This window comes from Capsicum annuum, chromosome 12 (genome assembly GCF_002878395.1).
Source record: "Capsicum annuum cultivar UCD-10X-F1 chromosome 12, UCD10Xv1.1, whole genome shotgun sequence".
NCBI classification, from domain to species: Eukaryota; Viridiplantae; Streptophyta; class Magnoliopsida; order Solanales; family Solanaceae; genus Capsicum; species Capsicum annuum.
Window position 1 is genome coordinate 43,551,100 of NC_061122.1, and position 17,036 is coordinate 43,568,135.

The window sequence follows — 17,036 nt, forward strand, 5'->3', positions numbered from 1 at the left end:
GTAAAAATTATTTATGAGTTAGTTACATGCATATTTAGATGAGAAAGTATTAATTCATAACTTAATTCATAACTCTAATAATATTAAATGAAATATTATTACATTTTAAAATTATATTGATTGTGTGAAAAATTATTACTTACAAATCTTGGATAAGAAAGTCAGTTGAATCTCCTTTGTCGCTCTATATAAAATACATTATTTTATATTTCTATCTCAATTCAGTTAAAGCATTATATAACTTTCTATTCAAAATACTTTTCGATAAGAAAATTATGAAATCTCTGTTACTAATAGAGAATCTCCGTCTTGAGAGTTATCGTCTGATACTTTGTCAGATTTCATTTACATCGATAAGTATAAAACTTATACCTCATTTTTTTTTTCATTATCATTCACTAGTTTTATGACTCTCTCTCCCCCTTTTTCAGAAAACTTTCCGACAACATATCTGAGAAGATCTCCTTTTTTATTATTGGGAATCTCCACCTTGTGGTCGCCGTCAAAACATTTGGTCAGACTTCATTCGCATCGATAAGTATAAATTTTTACCACCTTCTTCTTTTTTTTTGCCTCTATCATTTACCCATTATATGACTCTCTAATTGTATCTAATTCATCCATTTGTCGTCCATCCATTTGTTCATCCATCCACCCAACTGGAACATGTTTGTCTTCTTTATCGCTCTTTTTTGTGTGTTATGACCGTTTAATCACAAACAATGGTTCAATGATATATCTAAGAATATGATTAGATCTGATTTGTTAGTATTTTCAAAAGTTATTTTATATATATTTGAGGTGCGACCTTTTATTCAAATCCTACGAAAGAGGAATATTTTGTGCTCCGATTACTCTTGTTTAAAATAATTTTTTAAAAAGGGAAACATCATGATCATTATCCTGAAAGTAACTTTATAATTGAATTTAATTATAATTAGTGTACTTATACAGTTTTAGATTACTTATCTATCAAATATAAAACTAGTATAAATATTTATTATGGAATTTTAAATTCCTATTTATTCTTTTACTTTTTAGAAAATGCAATTCTTAGAGTTGGATATATTGATTATTCTATGCTATATTTTTTTGGTGAAAAACAAAATTTTTATTCAACCAAGCAAAACTATTTACACCTCCTACTCTTTGGACTTAGAAGCAGGATCTTACAAAACAAACTCTGGGACATCTATACATTGTCTTCCATCCTATTTCCCCTTTCTAGGAGGGGTGGATAAGATAGCTTCCTTTAACATTTACAACTCAATCTAGCAAGAGTACCAATTTTAATAATTTAGATTGTCCTTCCATTTACACTTTTGACCAATAATATAAATCAAGACTATAGTAGTATGGATGCTTACTCATCAACAAAATCTAGGGATAAATTTGATCATTTTTCAATTTTGCTCTGAAAAATTTGTTATTGTCACAGCCTAAAAGACTCTCTCTAAAGAAAACCCTACAAAACCAAAACCCTAGTATTGATTCAGGACAACATGGCCAACACCGTCATCGGTGAGACCATCCCTCCCAAGGACTTCTCTCGGTTACCCACACAAAAGTATCCTAACAATCTCACGTTGATAACCTTAGGCCTAGGGAACAAAATTTACCTCAGTATGTCAATATTATAATACCTAAGCCAACTATTCCTCCAATACCCTAAGTGCCACCAAAATCAATAGTAATGTTACATAAGAACCTAATATTAGGTGGAAGGTATCGAAAGTCAGATCTCTCATCATTCAGGAGAACTTCCAATACACCATTATGGGAAATTCTTATATAAAAATCCTGATATCAAAGAGCTAAGGAGAGCAATTCCAGCCAATGTGGTATCAAGAATGAATGCACAAATGGGTATTAGATTCCAGATATATCCTGATTAAACTTATGAGTTTAGAAGTTTATGTCCATTTATTATCTATAGTGACATTTTATGTATAGACCAAGGAGACGTATTGGCAAATCATAACCCTTAAATGGGATTTATAATTTGAACCCAATGTAGAAATGATGATAAGAGTTGCATGGTATCCTGACCAGATTTACCAGCAAATTCTTTGCCAAGAAGGCAATATTCTTATGGATTTTGCTGTAGGTCAATCCTTTATGATGGACATGGCTATTAGAAATAAGACAATGCTTGTGCTAAGGTCAAAGTTGAGGTAGATTTGACTGCCAAACTACCTAAAAGCATAAGAATAAATGAGGAGGAGGAAAATATGGGTGATATCAAATTTAAGTGGATCAAGATACAATATGACTATATTCTGAAATCTTGTAAAGAGTGTTTCCTTCAAGGTCATGACGAGGATAGTTGTTGGACCATTCATCCAGAGTTATTTCAAATAAAAATGAGGAGAAATGAAAGAAGAGGGAAATAGAAGATACGAACAAAGTGATCATTGGTACAACTGCTAAGTAGAGGAAAATCCTCACGAGTGGTAGAGTGGTTGAAAATAATTACAACAAACAAGAATGGATGAGGAGAAAGAGAAACAAGTATTGAAGGGACTAATATAGACATATCGAGGGAGAACATGAATATCAAGTTAAGAATACCTTTAAGGTATTAAGAGAGAATGATGAAGAGGATAAAGAATGAGAGGACAAGGAGAACAATGAGAATGAAAACACTAAAGACTATGTGAGTAGGATTTTTGATACAAAGAAGCAAAAATCACCATAGGTAAGAGATAAAATAAGTGAAGCAATATTGAGTGAACTTAGTGAAAAGGAAAATGAGTCGGAGAAGGATCGAGAAGAGTCAACTCAAATTAAGAGGAAAGAAACACAAGATAAAGGGGATGATGCTGAAGGAGCCACGGTGGTTTTAGAGGTTGATAATGATGAGGTCTTGTTGCTTGCAACTCTAAAGGGAATGTCTGAGCAACCAATTGAAAGTATTGATACAGATAACATAATCTGGAACAATGAAAATGTGGCTATACATGGGAATTAATCTCCTAAGTAGATTGACAAAATTAAGGAAAACCACACCAAGAAAAAAAAAGTGGGTAAGATGTCTCTGCCCAGACTGTGTCAAGACAAATAAGGAGAACTGCAACAACAAAAAACATTAAACCTCAATGTAAGTGCTAATATAGAATACTATGTTAGTAAATACCTAAATGCATTTGCTAGACTAGTGAATATGCATAAGAGGTATCAATTTTATTTTGTGGGATTGATGGAACCATTTTAAGACAAGAGTTAAAGGTATATAGAAGAAAACTGGGCCTCCAACATGTAGTAGTTAATGTGAATGGGAAGATCTTGGCCTTCATTGATGAAGAAATGGAGTTTGTGATAGTAAAGGATGAAGAACAGATTCCGACACTTAAGCTGCATAATCAAGAGTTAGGATTATAAGTAATGAACTCCTTAATTTATGCTAAATGTACACAAGAGAAAAGATTAAAGCTATGAGACTCAATGTATAATCTGTCCAATTCCAACCAGTTTCCATGGCTAAAAGGAGAAGATTTCACCGTGACTACTTATGAGGAAGAGAATCTTGGGGGTCTCCCAGTAACTGAGGCAGAAGTAAGGGATTATAATCATTGTATTCGCATGGGATGATAGAACAAATGAAGAATGTATTTTTAAAATATTAGAAAGAGTAATGTGTAATGACATGATGCAGAGTATTTTTTCATTACTTAAAGTGGAACATTTGGTGAGCAGTGGATTGAATCATGCACCACTTTTAAGTATATTTAAGACAGGTGCAAATAATGTGATCAAAGTCATTAAGTTCCATATTTTTTGGATTAAAGAGGAGTCGTTCATGGAGGTAATAAAACAAAACTGAAAAATAGATTTTGAAGGGGATCCTTTTAGTGTATTTCATCATAAACTGAAAAGGGTAAAGAAGGCTATAGCTCAGTGGATTAGGGATACTATTGGGAATATTCTTTAGGAAATAGCCAATTTGAAGGAAATTATTAAGGTACAATAAAGTCAATTTGAATTGGACCCATCAGTACCAAACAGAGAAAGATTGCATAAAATACAAGCCCAAATGAATAAAAATCTTCACAGGGAAAGAATTCTGGAAGAACAAATCAGGATTTGAATAATTCAAGGAAGGAAAAAGAAATACAAAGTTATTTCACACAATAGTCAAGGGAATAAGAAGTAGGTTGAAGGTGAAACAAATTTAAACTAATGATGGTTAATGGCTAAGGAACAAGAGGATGTTGCAGAAGAAGTAGTCGATTCTATAAAGGTAATTTACAAAGTAGGCTGACAGTGAGAATTTTGATATTCTCAATGAATTACCCAATAAAATTAGCAAGGAACAAAATGAGGAGCTACATGAAGTGCCTACAGAGAAGGAGGTTAAAAGTGCGGCAATAGGCTTAAGTAGAAATAGTACAGGAGGGCCAGATGGCATGGAAAGAGCATTTTACGAAAACACATGGGCTATAGTAGGAGGGGATGTTTACAATATGGAAAAGTCCTCCTTTTGTGGTACTGAACTGCCTAAATTTATCACGCATACTAATCTAGCACTACTCATCAAGAAAATGATAAAACAAAATTGTTAGATTCGAGACTCATTCATTGAGTAACTTTGTTAATAAAATTTGCTCATGAATTATTCATGAGAGAATAAAAACATAATTACCACATATATCCCCTGATAAATCAAATTTTGTACAAGGAGTATAGCAAAGAATGTGTTACTGGTGCAAGAAATAACTACTGAGATAAGAAAAAGAGGCAACCCTCCAAATTTGACGATTAAGCTAGATATAGTTAAAGCCTATGACAGAGTTGAATGATTGTTCTTAACTAAGTGTTGAGAAGGATGGAATTTGGTGAAAGAATTATAGACATGGTGTATAGACTGGTGGACAATAATTGGTATTCAATCTCCTTAATGGCCAGTCCAAAGTTTTTTTTTAAAAAAAATTATATAGAAGGCTTAAGCAAGGGGATCCACTCTTTCCCACTCTATTTATCTTGGCAGCTGAAATTTTATCAAGGTCACTAAATTCCATCATGTGAAAAAAGTTTAAAAAGTTTGGAATGCCAAGAAAAAGCTTGATGTTGAATCACTTAGCCTTAATAGATGATATGATTATTTTATGTAAGATAGAAGTAAGAACAATGAAACTGGTTACAAAGACCTTGAAGAAGTATCAGGGCAAAAGGTCAACAAGGAAACGAGTGCTATTTATATGCATCACAGTGTCAATCGAGGTGATTCAGTTGTAGCAGAAGTAGCATTAGTGATTCTAAGGAAAAAATTTCCTTTCACATACTTGGGATGTCCCATCTTCTATTATAGAAAACAGAAGGTCTACTATTAACAAATAATACAAAGAATTCAATCGCAATAGTATCATGAAAAGGGAACTTATTATCCTATGAGGTAGATATTGGTCAAGCATATGTTACAGAGTACTCTAACTCATTGTTTATAAGTGATGAATCCTCTGGCCAATATTCTAATGCATATTCAAAATATGATGGCTCATTTCTTTGAAGTAGTTGCATATGTGGAAGGGGCAAACATTGGACCAAATAGAGCTATTTGTGCCTAATAGAATAAAAAAGAAGAAAATGAGGAATGGATTTTAGATTGATGCAAGCTATTTGAATGGATTTGTTTTGCAAGTAATGGTGGAACTTTAGGACAAAACCATCATTTTGGAGTGAATGTATGAAAAACAAATACCACAAGAAAATAAATTCTAACATGGTGATATGAAAAATTAGGGGTGATGGATCACAAGTATGGAAGAAAATATTGTAAACTACAGATCTGATAAAGCACCAAATTATATGGTACCCTAGAAATAGGTCAGCTTCAGTATGGCATGACAACAAGATTGGAATAGGTGACCTCTACACAATGACAGAAGATGATTTTGCATGGGATGGTTCTTATAAGAAAATCTCAGATTTAATCGAGCAACAGGACTGGGATATAGATTTACAAAAGGAAATCATTACACTAGAGTTAGTGGAACATATCTTAAACCATATTAAACCTTTAAGAGAATGTGATGAACAAAATACACCCTACTGTATGTTAGATACAAAAGGGGCTTTCTCTGCCAAATCAGCATAGCAATATATTAGACACAAAGAGAGACCCAACAAAGTATAGAAGTGGATATGGATTAAGGGTTTACCATTCGAGATAGAATTTCTAATGTTGAGATTATGGAAATTCACAATACCAGTAGATGACAAAGTAAGAAGATGGGGTGTCGAAGGCCCTTCTAGCTGTTGGTGTTTTGGAAGTCCTGACTAAGAGACGTTAGCACATGTATTCTTGAGATCTTATATTGCTAATAGTACTTGTCCTATTTTTATCTTTTGTAAGTTTAAATATAGCAGTATTACGTCTGAGAGAAGTGATAATGCTGTGATGGGGAGAAGAAGTCAAAAAGAATGTGAGGCCTTATTAAAGAGCAATTCCAAGCTTTATATTTTGGAAATTATGGAGAAGAAGAAACAACAGAAAGCATGAAGGAAATATTATATCCTTACAAAGGATAATTCACAATGCAACGAATATGTATATGTTGAAGAAAGTGAGGAAAACTAGGATGAAATGTTAAGAAAATTGTCCAGAAATGATGAAGGAGTTGATAGAATATCATCAAAGACTGAAAGTAACAAAGGTCATGTGGGATCTTCCTCCAAATAGATAAGTCAAGTACAATATAGATGGAGAATCAAAAGTGAATCCGGGTTTAAGTTCGTATGCATTTTGCCTAAGAGATGAAAATGGGAACATTATATATGCAGAGAGAGCTATCATGGAAGATACCACAAATAAAATTGCAGAGACTATAGTTATTCTACAGGCAAATAGACATTTCATGCATTCATAGTACAGTCAAATAATCATTCAAGTAGATTCAATGTTGTTGTGCAAAGTTTTAGAGGAGAAGCGATCATGTCCATGGATCATAGCTGATATGGTTGCAAAATTAAGGGCATGCTTGAATGATAAATAATTCTTGTTTCAACACATCATGCCAGATCAATTAGCATGTTATCTGGATAATCTATGTTATGGGCTTTGTGTTTTTATCTATTTTTTCTCCATTTTATGTCGTCAAAATTGGGCAGTAGTCCTAATAGTGATGTACTTATTTTATTTTGGATATTACTGAATAAAAGCCATTGAAATTTTAACTTAAAAAAATGAATCAAGACTACTATTTCCCTGGTTCTATCTTCTTTTGTTTTCTTTAATAGCTGGAATATCCTGACATTACGCTCACTCCAGATTTTGTATATAGTAGTTGCGGAGGTTATCCCCATCATAGTGCATACAGGTTTTCTACTTCTCACCTTCTGGGCTATCCAGCGTATCTTCTCCTTCAATTTTCCAAGCGATAGATGATACTTGATACATTTCAATAGAGTTTGCCATATGAATTGAAGATATTGACAGCAAAAGAAAGATGGTCTAGAGTCTCCTCCCTATCTTCTTGACAGAGAACACACTGCGTAGTTACCTGAATGCCCCAATATTGAAACCTATCTACTATTGCCAACCCTGTTTGGATGGCTAGCCAAAGTATGAATTGGTGCTTTGGAAGCATTCCTTTCAAGAGCACTAATTGCTTTTAATGGGATTTGGGCCAGGTAGGTTGTTGTGTTTGTCGGACTTGATGATTCTAAATTTCTCTCCCTCGATGTAAGACTTCAAAGTCAACCCAACATCGAGTAGCTTCTTCATATCAAAGATTTTGCATACCACCTTATATGCTTGCAATGGAGTATCCGTAGTTGTTAAGTTCAGCCTTTTTATGTATTCATTGTGGAGACACAAAAACCAAACTATCACTTTTCTTAGTGTGATCTCAAAGTAACTTGAGAATAGCATCCTTGTTCCACAGAATGGAATCAGTATGTCATGACCCGAACTAGGGCCTGGCCGTGACGGACATCCCAAACCATGAAGTTTCGGACGTTCTACTCTATCTGGTAGTCATGCACAACATTCATATAATAAAAGAGAATGCGAAAATATAATCTAATATGGAAACATGGTCAAAACACTGGGTTTAGTTTAACAATAAGGAAGGAAATCCGAAATCAACCAAACAACATCTGGTGCAGTCTGCGAATCAAGTGACAACTGTCTAAAAACTGGGACAAGGCCCCCAGTAGACCAAAACAAATGTAATAACATAATCTAAAATAAACAAAATAACATAATCTGAAATAAACAGGCCTTCTGGAATAAAAAAGGCTCACCACTGCATAGATCACTTCTCTCTGGAATACTCTACTGCTTATCTGGACCCTTAGATTGAGTCTCTGAACCTGGTAGGTAGGGGGTCAATACAGATGTACTGGTACGCAGAGCAAATCCAAAATAATAATTTATATTCAAAGAAATCACATGGGTATTTTAAAAGACTGTAAATTCATCAGAACTTTGTGACACTCTTTGTTATACTTCTGCGCTAGGTGGTATGCCCTACAATTCTATAATTCCACGGGTTGTATGGAATCTGCCATTAACTCAGCAGCCAAGCCCCCAACCCAAGGGTCGGAGTCTCTATCTCTACTACGCCACACGGTCATCGCCAGCGTACAATAATAATCTACCCGTATCGGCAAATACGGTTTTAGGCTAAGAGTTACTTGAACTTAAGCATTCTTCAGGAAACCACCTAACTCTCTTTATGCCCATTTTTAACTCTTTAAAACGTGCATTCTCTGAAAACATACTCTGAAAACATTCTCTGAAAACATTCTCTAAAAACATAATCTGAAAACATACTCTGAGAACATTCTCTGAAAACATTATTAGCTTATTATATCTCTGTTCTCAAAATCATGGAATTCAGGACCACCATATCAACAAATCTTTCAAGAAACTCATGTAAAACCATGCAAGTAGTTCTCTTTATCAATGATTCAGTAGACAAAGGTGGTCATGTTAAAAGTCTCCTTCTCATACAATTCTTTCTCTTTAACAACAACATAGTTATATCAAGAAACACCCCCTCAACAATTCTAAATCATGTTCAAGTACTATGATATTGAGAAAACATCTTTCAAATCATAAAACATGCATTTCAATTCTTTTCCAACAAAACCACAAGCTTTAATTCAATACAAGAGAGGGGTTCGTAGTTTATGCTCTCAAACAATCATAAATCTCAAATTCCATACATATAAGTATACATGTAAATCAATTTAGGGGATATGACCACAAGGTCAAAACAATAGTAGCATTGAAACATTCGGAATACATAATTTAGAACATAGATTCCAAAATCCCTTTCAAATTCATGCATAAAAATCTTAAAAAATCATGCTCTAATGGTTTCAAGCCCATGTAGTTTTTAGGATAAACCCCACGTACCTTAAATTATAAGATCAGAAAGATGGAACCTAGATCTTGATAGATGAAACCCGGATCTTGATTTGTTTCTTGAAGATCTTGAACTTAAGGCTTGAATTTCTTATTTTTGGAGAAAACCTTAATTTGATCTTATTTTGAGAGTGAAGAGGAAGTTTTTGATGTTTTAAAACTGATAATGATTGATTAATAACACTTAAGGGGTGATTCAATTCATGTGAAAGGTTTTTGGAGTGAGGGAAAGACAAAAATACCCCTACAAGATCACTTCGCAGTTGCTGAAATTCTCAGCTAACGACCAAGGCTGACAAGCCGTCAGATCTGTGACAAGCCGTCAGCTTTTGTCCTCGCCTGGGAGATGAAATTGATGGTTTTTTGACTAAGGCTGACGACATTATCTGACAAGTCGTCAGATTTGTGACAAACCGTCAGAATTGTCGTCAATTAGTTGCCAGGCTGATATGCTGGAGTAAAATAGACATAACTTTTTGCTCCGATATCGGATTTTGGCAAAATTGGCGGCGTTGGAAATAGGACTCAAATACCTTTCATTTGATATATAGTAGGCCACCCAGTTCTTCATATACAAGGAGTTATAGTCTACTGAAGTTTACCCTAGTTTCGACGCTCACTCAAACTCGAACGATAGGAAAGCTTTCAACTCGTCCTTGAGTTTGGGGACCTCTATGATCTCAATTTATGCTCAAGTAGGTTCCCACACTACATAATTGATTAACATGCCAAATTTGCATAAGATTTATGGCTTTTGGATCATCTACGCATAGAAACGACGATTTTCGTTCTAGCCCGAAATGCGGGGTGTTACACAATAATGTTCAGTCAACCTGCTGACTTGGGTTGTCACAACTTTTGCCATGCCACAGATGCTTTCTTGCTCTTCTCACTCGTTCCTTGCCTTAAGAAGCTCTGACAAATAGTAATGATCTGCTTGTGTACCTTCTTGGGGATAAGGAAAATTTGTGCCCAATATGTTTGAATCTACACTTTTGATAAGTTAAACCCACCCCGCATATGAGAGAAATCTTGTGGTCCAGCACTTGATCCTTTCTACCATTTTTTCAATTAAAGGCATTCACTGAGTAACATTTAACTTTCTAGATGATAAGAGTATCCCTTTATATTTAAATCGGAGTGATCCTTCTGTGAAATGTAAGGTTTGCATCATTTGTTGTTTAAACTCAGTAAATACTCCTGCCATATATTTCGAACTCTTCTCCCTGTTTTCTGTAAGGCTAAACACCCTCAAGAAGTGATCAAAAGCTTCCATTAGCAGCTGAATAGATGTGGCATCTGCTCTAAAACATAATAAAAGATCGTCAGCGAAGCATATGTGGGTGATGTGTAATTTTGAAGCATCAAGCATCTCGAGTGATAGGTAAAGTACAGATACTGCCTTAGTTGTTTTGAGGACCTATTCACGTACTCCATTACCAATACAAATTGGTACGGAGACATAGGGTCCTCCTTGCCAGAGCCCTCTTCGTGCTTTGCGTTTATGAGTAATGCCCCCATTCACTATGATAGAGTAGCTAACAATGTTCACACACTCCATGTTATATTTACCATCCTATTGGGTATGGCCAATTCCAACAGTAAGCCCCTTAATTAAAAACTCGATTCAACAGAGTCGTACGCCTTTCTTACATCAACTTTCACTGTGCATCAAGCGGAGATAGACTTCTGCATGTACGCCATAATCAACTCTCGAGCCACTATAACATTTTCAAGTATGTTCCTTCCTTTAAAGGCTGATTGTGCAGGATCAACAAGATTACGACTAATTTACAATTATTTAATATATTCTTTTTAAAAATATATGTATTTTAAATATACTTTATAATTTATTTTGTAATTTAAAATATTTTGTATTTTATGATCACATATAAGTATGTCACACATTAAAGTGTATTTTAAACTCTCCACTATCTTAATAATTATACGACGTAATAGGCACAAAATAATTCCCAGAAAAATCCCAAGGAAATACAGCACCAAATGCCTGAAAATATATCCACTTTAGGCTGTGAAGTGTGAAAGTGTGAAATTTTATTATTATGCTGTTTTCATTCGAAAGCAATTTTAAAAGACAAATGTGCTTCTATAGGCTTTTTGGTACATGTGACATGTTTTTGACCAATCTTTTTGTAGTGTGCTAATGGTTGTACAATTTAATGGATTCAGGTGCTTATTCAGGAAGATGGATTCAGGGAATGCCTCAATTCAGTCTTCGAACTCTATTGGAGAGGATGTGAGGAAAAGGAAAAGGGACAATCGGAGGAGGGAGTTCAGTCCAGGAACTTGTGAGTCCTTCACGAAACGACCTTTCAACGATGAAATATCTGATGATGATGATTTGTCAGACGAGGAGAGTGATCCTGATATTCTTAGCATTGACGAGGAGATTGCTGGAAATACAACCTCATCTTCTGAATCGGTTCCTGAATCTTCAAGTGATGAAGATGATGATTCGGATCATGTTCATGTCATTGAGAAGGAGGAGGCTGCTGTAAATGCTGTTGGGTTAAGGAGTCCAACATGCAGGGTTGCGGAGATATTGGAAGAGTTCATTGAGTCGGAATCTGAGGATTCGAGTGATGAAGATAATGATGACCCCAAAGACAAGGATTACCGGGTTTCATCAGATTCTAGACAGCACGATGAATCAGATGATGTGAGCTATCCTATAAAACGAAAAAGAAATGAAGAAGGAAAAAGTAAGTCAAAAGGTGGGCTCGTAACACAGCTTGCTGTTGAGGATGAAAAGCATAACAAGCGCCGTGCATATTTTCTTCGGCCACGCTCACTTTCTAGGTCCAAAAAGAAGAAGTTAAACCATGGAAGCTATAGTAGCCCCATTCTAATTAGTGATGACGAGGAGTCTAAATCCTCATCTAAAGAAGACTGCGAGGTTGACGACTCGGTGCAAAATGCTGTTCGAAAGGATAGAAAGACTCAGAATACGGTTCTTGAAGATTCTGTATTTCTGAAGTTTGCAGTTGATTCTACAATACATGTTGATGCTCATGATAAATTCACTTCTCCTGAAGAGAAAGAGCAGGCTCCTGAAAAGGAAACACTTCCTTTAATATTCTGGTTTGAAGATGAGGAACCTGTTTCCCCGGAGAAAGAAGAATGGGAAAAGGAAATGGAAGGTCTTTTTGTTGAAATGGACATCTTAGAATCACAGAATGACTTTACAAATCCAGCTGTTTCGCCAATGCAAAATGGAGAAATGAGTGCCTGTCAGATGGGGAACGATCATCTTGTTCAAGATGAACAAATTGGACTCATCTGTACAGTTTGTTCACATGTGCATTTGGAGAGCAAGTACATCTTCCCTCCTTTTGTAAGTATACGAGCTTTGTCCTGTCAAGCACTTTTCTTTCTATCAGGAACACAATTTACACGATATGTTGTTATTACTTATATTTGATTTTATAAATTCTGTTCTCCAATTTGTTTTATGTTCACTCTTAAATTCTTGAACTTATGTCATCTGCAGGCTGAGAGAACTCTAGGGAGGATGGAATAAACTAGTTTGGAGAGTTGCAAACTATGACTAAAGTTGGGAATTGCAGGGAAAGATAGAAGTTTGAATTTCAGAAGCTTATAAAATCTAATTGGTTTGGTTGAAGCAATTTGCTAGTTTTGACTTCCATTATGAGTATAGTTCAAGCATTTTATCTCTTCGGACTTCCCTCTTCTTATGAATTCCATAGATAGTGATGGTCGCGTCCAGTTGGCTTAAATAACTGATAGCCATTACTCTGTGCATACAATCAATATCTTTTAATGGCTTGCTAAGACACCATATACTATGGTCGCACAGCTGTTCATGAGCCGAAACTTAATTATTCTCAATATGACATTTATGCCATACTTTCTTTCTGGTGGAGAGCTTTATCCTATGTTTATTTCTTGCTATTCCTTATAGACTAATCTTTTATCCTGATTGAATGAGCTATCTTTGTCCAATATATGTGTAAGATTTTTATGCTTTCTGTTGGTTTTCAGACACAAATTAGACTTTCCGGATTGAAAGGATTATTATGGAATTTGATTTTGCTGATCAATCTTCACATCAAGTTCTTGGGCCCGTTCTAGGAGGGGCTTTGCCACATCTGGTCTAAATAAAAGTACGTCATTTAGGTACAGGAAGAGTCAGTAACATGAGATCTAAGTCACTATATACAATATATAAATGGAGAACTGAAGTTATTCAGATTTGAAATTGTAATTCTCTTGATCGTGGAAATCGAATTCTTCAAAATTGGAGGAACTCTCACTCGATATGTACAGTTCATAGTTATATGTACAGTTGAAAGTTGAAGAGAGAACTTCAACTCAAGGATGAATTACGGAACCAACCAGCACGAACAAGGCAACAGTAACGATAAAACATTTACATAGTTTGTTAGGACAAACATTAAAGAACTAGAAATACAGTAGAAGTCGAAGCCTTTCCAATATGGAAAAGGCTAATATCCATTTTTGCAGAGGAGTTCTCCATTTTCATCTACCATGCAGGTTCTCATGGGACGTTCAGCTAGGGAAAACAACTGAATTACATCCTTTTGCTGTTTCAAGAAGTTGATGGAAGCTAAATTTCAAGCAGTACCAGAGACCATAAAATGTTGCATTCCTCCAATGTTTCTTAAGCAACTCGCCAATGGCTTTGTACTGCTGTTCATCTCTGGGCAAAAGTCAGCCCAGTGCACAAAAAATCCTGCATTAGCAGGGAGCAAAGAAGGGTCGCACCTACATGACATAAAAATATGCGCGTTGTGTTAGGATCAATTTGCGTACACACACTGTTGGATAGAGAAACAAGGTAAGCTACAGAGAAGAAGAAAAGCTGCGTCTCTTTTCTACTTTTTTAGCTTAACTTACTGCAAATAATAACACACTACATGCCCAAATATATAAGCTAACATAAAACAACTATCCCTAAAATAAAGGTCCTATAACCAACTAAGACTCTATTTCAGCAACACTCATTAAACTTGAGTAAATATAGGAACCTACTTAACAGAATTCAGAAGACTAGTTCTACCAAACTACCCATGTCCTACGTTACTTGTTCCTACTTTGTTTTGAATCATTATTCAACACACCCTAGATCTGTGGAGAGGAAGAAGAAAATTGAGGGAGTTCGTGAGGAGAGAGAGAGATTTGTGAGAATGATTTCGTGGTAACACCCGTGGGCTCCACGGCGGACGGGCTATTTATATTAATGATTCAGGGTATATACAGTTACACAGAGAAATGAGAATAAAAGGTATAGTGCCAAAAATTTTGGTCGGGTCTCCGCCCCGAACCCCGCCTTCGGGTGGGGGGAGCAACCTCACCGCGGAGGTTGAACTGCGTTAACATTAATATATGACAATACATCACATATTAATCAGGCTCCACAACCCAACACGTTGTATGTGCTAAACACTGCAAAATAAGAGCTCTTAGTCCTTTAAGCACGACATAAAATATAGGTTGTTCGTGTTGCAGGTTTATTAGAGCTTGAGAATCTGGCTAGGGCTAGCTGCTTACCAAAACAACAGTACAGTTAAATTTGTATAAGGTTAAGGATACACACGTTATTTTAGTTTGTTAGATCTGATTATTAGCAATTGAATATTGTTAGATTATTTAGTTTAAACAAGTGAAGCAAGGAAAAGATAAAATAATGAGAAGCTCCGGGCTTCGGAGAAGTATCCTGTTCTATCCCCGAGAATGATCTTCTTTGTTGCCGTGATGGCTTCTGATAAAGAAAGCCGTTATGAAATGAAATGTAAGTAATCAAAAAGAAACTTGATGCTCAAGAATATAAATAGTGTTGTTTTATTGCTTTCCGTTAGAATGCCTTTACAAGTGAATGGAATAAACTACTTATCGATTACAAGGAGAGGGCCTCAACCGATAAGATGGTTCCCCTTGAGTCGTAAAGTACTGAGACCAATGGTTGAATGCCACGTGGTATCACCATTAGTATCAATATGAGGTGATCGTAACACAATAATAAGACTCGTGATTCAGGCAATCCAATCTTCTGTGGCGTCGAGTTGATGGCGGAGAAAGACTTGACATTCAGGTGAGGCACCCTGTGGGGTCCCAACCAATATTCCTGACATGCTCAAATAATCAGTACTACCTCATCCGTGCACCTGCTATCTTTGTCTCCTTGTCCACCTCTCGAGGATACAGATCTTTTCTCATCGGCCATACATCCTTCATGTTTCCTCGGTGAGGCCATTTCTTCTATCTCCGGAGATGCCTCTTCGAGACGCTATTCTCATCGACTACAAGCTCCCCTTAGATGCTACCACCAAGTGCCCTTTCCTACAATTGTCACGTAGTCTAGCCATTTTCCCCCTATACACTAAAGTAAATCTAGTATTGTTTTCTTGAGCAGACATGGCTTCTATTAACGTACATACTTTGTCAATGTGTTTTGAAGAGGTTAAAATAAAAAAATGAAGTTAAAATATAGATCTGTTGAGAGCAAGAAAGATTTTCCAATGATGTAATGTTCATGTTTATGAGATGGTTAAAGGGAGAAACCTGAATTACAATAAATGAAATTCTGAGTGCTCTTTTTTTCTTTAATTTGGAAAGGGAAATTAATTTGTACTTCAATGTGTATGTCCTTGGGTCACATACATGAGTGGACAGTTTTCTGCCATGTAAATTTGGTTCTTCGTGAACCCACAACATCAGGTTTTGGCGACCGTAACTTAAGAGTGTTCTCTTCTCAATATAGATAAGACTATATTTTATTTTATAGTTGATGGTAGCAAAAAAATTCGTCTTATATGTAAAACAAGGTTAACAAGGTGCTTGTAGCTCAGTGGATAGAAGTCGAAGATTTGACCCATACCTGCCGCATCATTGTTCCTGCTCGAACCATGAAAACATATCAGGGAGAGTAGCATGTATATAACAAAGTAGAACTGATCTTCCTGCAATTACAGACATAGAAATGCCCCAATACTGGAAGGCAAATGCTAACAAAAGGAGTTATTGAACAAAAGAAAACTGATCCCTAAATGAAAAACAAGAAGGTAAAAGGTGTTCTAGACAACAAAAAAGAAGTGATGATTGTAAAACTTGGCCACCACCAATAATGGACTTAACTAGGCCACCGTTACAGGTAGTCTCTTATGCTCCAAAGCCTCCCGTTTCTCTTCTGGTCCTTCCAAGACTGTTTCCTTTTGTCTGTCTACTTCTCTTTCCAATTCTTTTACTCTAGACCTCAGCTCCTCTACTGTTTTAGGGCCCTCTTCTATTTCAGAAACAATGCAATGTGCAGTTGGTCCAAATGGTTTCATTTGATGAATCTGATCATCTTTAGAACTCTTCATCTAGCAAGGCAACTCTAGCATTTAGGTCATCTTTCTCTGTTACCAATACACCATACTTATGGGATAACGCATCAAGGTTTCTGTTCAGTTCTTCAATATTGTTCAGTTCTTCACTATGATTGTCCTCGATTTCAGATTTTAGCCGCACCTCTATTTCTTGTTCCCCTGCCACAGCTCGTCTAATATGCATCCTCCTCTAGTTAAACAAGAAATTTACCCTCATTACCTCTGTTTTGTAGCTTTGAAGAGTAAAGATTTTTGTATTTCCTTTTGATTCAAGCAAAATACAAATACATGGA

At 35.8% G+C, this 17,036-nt stretch overlaps 1 protein-coding gene across 2 annotated transcripts; it reads left to right on the plus strand.

Moving 5' to 3' along the window:
• Positions 1 to 267: 267 nt before the first annotated feature.
• LOC107849284 (nucleolin 2-like) lies at positions 268 to 13,251 on the plus strand. 2 transcript variants are annotated; one of them, XM_047401021.1, is made up of 4 exons: positions 268 to 357; positions 432 to 538; positions 11,564 to 12,728; positions 12,885 to 13,251. In XM_047401021.1, exons 3-4 carry the CDS (start codon positions 11,580 to 11,582, stop codon positions 12,912 to 12,914), a joined length of 1,179 nt encoding a protein of 392 aa, XP_047256977.1. In that variant the 5' UTR covers positions 268 to 357; positions 432 to 538; positions 11,564 to 11,579; the 3' UTR covers positions 12,915 to 13,251. The 2 variants fall into 2 exon arrangements, with proteins under 2 accessions (XP_047256977.1, XP_016549391.2); XM_016693905.2 differs by having other exon boundaries at positions 305 to 538.
• The last annotated feature ends 3,785 nt before the right edge of the window (positions 13,252 to 17,036 follow it).

Excerpts from the sequence above, each read along its gene's own strand:
- LOC107849284 (XM_047401021.1), top strand. The coding sequence starts at position 11,580 with ATGGATTCAGGGAATGCCTCAATTCAGTCTTCGAACTCTATTGGAGAG. Across the intron at positions 12,729-12,884 it reads AGTACATCTTCCCTCCTTTT|GCTGAGAGAACTCTAGGGAG; the intron begins GTAAGTATACGA and ends TGTCATCTGCAG.